Source organism: Cystoisospora suis (assembly GCF_002600585.1).
Source record: "Cystoisospora suis strain Wien I chromosome Unknown contig_6093, whole genome shotgun sequence".
NCBI lineage: Eukaryota > Apicomplexa > Conoidasida > Eucoccidiorida > Sarcocystidae > Cystoisospora > Cystoisospora suis.
The window spans coordinates 1-5,239 of record NW_027158882.1 but is presented as its reverse complement, the minus strand read 5'-3'; the positions used below and the strand labels follow the sequence as shown (position 1 = coordinate 5,239).

Below are 5,239 nucleotides of genomic sequence, written 5' to 3'. Positions count from 1 at the left end.
TCTATCTATCTATAATCTATAATCTATCTATCTATCTATAATCTATCTATCTATCTATCTTTAATCTATCTATCTATCTCTATTTATATGTGTTATATATATCCACTCTGTAGAAAGTAGATCAAGATAACTAGACAGATGTCTTTGATCGAAACTTCAGATGTCTCAAGTTCTTTTTCTTTTTTGGTCTCTTTGCTCTTCTCAGAGATCGAGGAGGAGAACGACGAAAGTTTGCAGTAGTAACAGTAAATTGGATTTTCCAGTGTATAGACAGCGGAAAGCTTGTTCCTGTTGGAGATTATCTTCCTGAAGTTCTTCAGGTTCGCAGTCGGTTTGCCTCATCTTCTATAGATTCATTCTATGCACGAAAAGAGAAGAAACCTCTGCCTTCTTCTTTCTCCTCTTCGTCTCCAGGAGAGAAATCTGATAGGAAAGAGGAAGTCTTGAATGGATCACGCCAGGAAACATCTCATGACTGTCTTTCTCTGGAAGGGGGGAGAAATCGATCTCTCCCTAATCACGGTGTAGGGAGAGAAGAGAAGGAAGTTCATGCTCTTTCGAATAAAGAGAAGAACGATAAAGAGGATGTCCGTGGTTCCTTCGCTATCTCTCAAGAAGATCTAGGAGAAATTGACGACTTCGAAGATCTAGCTCAACAAGAAGATAGCCAAGTAACCGACGATAAAGAGAAAAGTTCATTCGAGAGAAGAAGAGAAGAACGTAAAGGTTTTAGAAAGTTAGAGGGAGAAGAAGATGATGAGAGTGATGTGACGGATAGTGAGAGTCGTCTTCTTTCATCTCGGGAAGTGTCTGTTCCAGATGTGCAGATATCTCGTATCTTTTCAAGAAGACCTCTAGAGGAGAAGATCCACACTGAGAAGGCTAAGAAAGGAGATGGGCGACAGACGGGAGAGGTGAAAGATCATTCTATAGGAGAAGAAAGAAAGGGAGATGATGTTGGTTCTCCATGTGGAACTCTACTTTCATCTTATTCTTCTTGTGCCAAAGAAGATCCTCTCACTGGTAAGGAGGACTGCCGGGACAGAGTGGGTGGAGACGGTATTGAGGAAGAGAGAGACTTTATTGATACAAATAGACTATCTCTTGTAAAGGAAGTCGAGCAAGAAGAGGAGGAAGAACAGCAAATCAAGAAGAGACGAATAGAGAAGAAGAATGACGATGTAGATGGAAGGGAGAGAGGTGCGTCTTATATCACTATAGAAAAGTCAAACACTTCTCATGGGATTCATACAAAGAACCAGGGGGAGTTATTCTCTTCTTCATCTTTCTCTTCTTCACGGCTCCTTCCTTCGCTTCAATCTTCTTCTCCCTTGTCCTCCTCTTCACTTCTTCCTTCAGCGGACTTAACATCACATGCAGATGGCCCATCTATCCCCGGTCACTCTTCTTCTTCTTCTTCTCTCGTCTCTAATGTTTTCTCGAGGGAGGAAACACCCACTCTGGCTCTACCATCCTCTACATCTTCCCTATCCTCTTCATCTTTGCCAGTCTTTCCTTCTCATTGTTTAAGTAGCACTTCTTCTGTCTACTCGACTTCTTCTTCTTCGTCTCCCCGGGGTATAACTTCAACTTTCTCTTCATCTGATTTTTCTCCCCAATCTCTCAGTTGCATGAATAGAACGAGCAAGACAAGCTTGATCGCAGAAGGAAGAGGCTTCACGAAGAAGTCTGAAGAGAGAGGGGGACGTATTGTGAACGCTCAGGATCCCTCGTTTGTTGCCACTTTCTTTGAAAACTCACGTCTTCATTTCATAGGACGATGGAAGGTCAGGTGTATGGACATCTTAGCATCGATTCTTAGACATGAAAAGGAAAGAAAATTTCATCTAACTACTCCCATCACAACAGGTGAAATCAAAGCGCAACCACCTCTCAGCCCTTCTTCTGCTCTTCCTGTCCCTTCTCTGTCGTCTTCTTCTTCTTTCTCTCCCTCTCCTTCTGTATCATGGCCCTTGAGGTCTCAGCACTTTCATCTTGAAGATGTCTCTTCTCTCAGAGGTTCTCTGCTTTCCTTTCTTCTTCCTCTCTCGTGCACCCCACCTACAACTCTTGATGTCGCAGTGTCGGCTGAAGCAGCGGCAACAGACCCAGGATTTCATAAGGCAGGAAAGGCGATTATTTCCTCTTCTCGGGGGGGAGCTCTCGAGCGTCTTCTTGTTCGAGATGACGTGCACACGAGAGCTTTTCACAAAATGCCACGGGATAAACGTCATCACTATCTTGGGAAAGAAAAGAGGAAGGATGACGATTGTCCGCAGACGGTGCTTTCTTGGGAGAAAGAGAGGAATAAACTAAGCCGCTATCTTTTCAATTCTGCCATGAGATGGATCATACATGTCGATTTCGATGCCTTCTTTGTTGCTGTAGCTCTCAAGAAACACCCTCATCTTAAAGATTCCCCGGTAAGACGAAGAGAGAGAAGAAGAGGAATAGGAACTTTCTACTCAGGTCCAGTTTAGGCTTTGCTTGGATCTGTAGTGATGAAAAAGGATTTCACTACAGATGCAAGCAAGACGCTGAAGACGCTGAGAAACGAGACAGGTTGCTAGTAGAGTTACGTCTGAGAGAGGGTGTCTATGTCTACTATGTCTATATCTACTGTCTCCTCTATTCTTGTTACCGGGGTGGATGAATGGCAATGGTGGCGCTGTTTGGGTTGGTGTTCTCTATCGCTCATAGACAGAGTCTCTTCATCTATCATACATGTATCTATTCATATACGTATACTTCTATAGGGATCTATGTGAAGATGTTGTTGATCTGCATGTCTATATGTTATTGTGATTCTCTCTCTCTTTTCTCCTATCCATCTTTCTCTCTCGCTCTCTCTCCATAATCATATCACTTCTCTTCTGGTTGGACAGGTAGACAGCTATTCCTACTATCTTCTCGTCTGCCGTCTCCTCTGTCCTTCTTGTTTGGAAGCGTTTCCGATGGTGGATTTTCTCCTTTTTCCAAGTTTCCTCTCTTTTCGTTGTTTCCTTTTCTCCTTTCCTCTTTCCCCTCTATGTTTTGCTCTGTTAGGTAGCAGTGTCTCATAGTCGTGGATCGAGAGGACGAATGGGGGGTTCAACTAGCGAAGTAGCTAGCTGTAACTACATCGCACGTGCACGGGGTGTCTACAAAGGACAGTGGCTTGGTGAGGCAAAAGCCTTATGTCCTGATTTGATAGCCCTCCCTTACGACTTCGAAGGAATTGAAGAAGCCACCCGAGGTCTCTTCAAGTGCATTCTCACTGTCTCCCGTCGGATTCTTCCTGTCTCTTGCGATGAGGTACGTTGCCCTGTTTAGTTTTGTGTGTCCTTCTTTTTCTTTTTCGTTTCTCAAAGACATCTTCTGTTCATCTTGTCTTTCACGACGGTGGTCATAATTAGCTTAGCACAAGGGGAGAGAAGATGTATATATACATGTAGGATACCCTGGAGAAGATACGGAGGTATGCATATGTACAGATGAAAATATACATGTATAGATGATATACTAGAGAAGACCAAGCAGTTGCTGTGTGTACCTTTGTCTTCACCATCCGAGCCGCGCTTTGAACAGTTTACATTCTCTTATGAGAGAGACGAAGAGGAGACTGCTTTCTGTTATGTTCTCTTCTCCTAGTGTGAGGGAAGCGATTCTAAGGAATGCATAAGCCTCAGGAAAGACGATCGAGGTGGAAGGAGACAAAGACCAAGAGGAGGGGGATAAGGAGAGGAAAGAAAGTTTCCTCATGCTAGTTTTCTCTTCTTGTTCTCCGATCTTTCTTACTCTCTTCCTCTTTTCTCTTTTTCTCTGTCACATCGTTTGTTTCAAAGCTTCGTCTATAGACAGTGTTAGAGATATACAGGGGTTGTCTTTGGCAGAAAAGAGACAGAGAGAGACAGGCCAGCTGACTGAGCGATGGGTTGATGATGGGGAGGAGAGATCAAAGAGAGAAGAGGAGACAAGAAGAGACAGATAGTATTCCTTATCACTCCCGTAGATAGAGGGAAGCATCTCATCTACAGGTGTCTTGAGTTCTTTATGAAAGATAAGCCTGGAGAACTTTCTTTCTCTTGTTCTTGTTTTACCTTCTCTTTCCATCTTTAAGATCCTCTTTGCTTCTCCTTATCCTCCTTGTTCTATCTTCAAGATGGGATACTCGAGTTCATCTCCTTTTGCCACCTCTCGTGTCTTCACACATGTTTCTATTTGAGAGAGTATGATGACCTCGGTCTCTCTACTTTCTTTCTTTCTTCCTTCTCTCCAGGCATATCTCCAAGTTCTTCTCTACTTTCGTCATCCTTCACGTCAAGATCTTTCTTCAGTCTCTTCTATACCTTCTTCTTCTTCATCTTCTTCTCCTGCAGGTATACCCGGGATTTCTTCTTGCTCTAGAGAAGAGAAGATGTGTATAAAGGAAGCCATTGAAGGGCAGAAGAGTGGAGATGCTGAGAGGCAAGAACTCCATGAAAACTCAAGACAAGCGGGTTCCCCGGGAGAAGAAGAAGAGAGAAAGGAAGAATCGATGAAGAAGGGGAAGTTGAATAGGAAAGGGATGGTTTCTCGAGACGAAGAAAAAGAAGAAGATGTTAGGATCGTAGAAAGAGAGGAAGAAGATGAAGAAAACACTCTGCTCAAAGAGGCACAAGATTCAATTCTAAAGATTTGTATCTATATTAGAGAGATGATCTTCAAGACAACAGGCTGCTGGGTATCTGTTGGTGCAGGCCCGAATCTTCTCACAGCTAAGCTCGCAGGCCTAAGGGCCAAACCTAATCATACTCCTCCTCCTGGTGAACACAACACCTCCACACATCATTCACAACTAACTTCTACGCCTTCCTCTTCTTCTTTCTCTTCTTCTCCTTCTTCCTCTCCTTTTTCTTCTTCTTCTGTATCTTGTTCTTCTTCCTTCTCTCTGCCCTCTCATGCGAGATCCGCTTGTCCCTGTCTCGAAGCTGAGGGAGTGTGTGTAGTGAGTTTGGACGAGAGTTCGGTGCAGGAGTTTATGAAGGATCTCCCGCTTAAGAAGCTGCCAGGTGTAGGTCCAGTGGTGTTAGATCAAGTGCTAAAGCAAGGAGGAGGAGGAATGGCCACGTGCGGAGACGTCATGAAGAGAAGATTGAGGAGCTTAAGAACGCTTCAACAGTTGCTTGGTAAGTGAGGGAGGGACTCTGACTCTTCTTAAGGTGAAGACAAGAAGAACGAAAAGAAGGGGAAAAGGAAAGAAAAAAGAGAAAGAAAGAGA

At 43.7% G+C, this 5,239-nt stretch overlaps 1 protein-coding gene across 1 annotated transcript; it reads left to right on the top strand.

The window, feature by feature from the left end:
• Positions 1-161: 161 nt before the first annotated feature.
• On the top strand, positions 162-5,155 carry CSUI_009812 (brca1 c terminus domain-containing protein; the record flags this gene model as incomplete). The annotated part of the gene is made up of 3 exons (XM_068069921.1): positions 162-2,423; positions 3,046-3,294; positions 4,259-5,155. Coding segments are annotated over 3 exons (3,408 nt in total), but the record flags the coding sequence as incomplete, so codon positions are not given.
• Between the last annotated feature and the right edge of the window lie 84 nt (positions 5,156-5,239).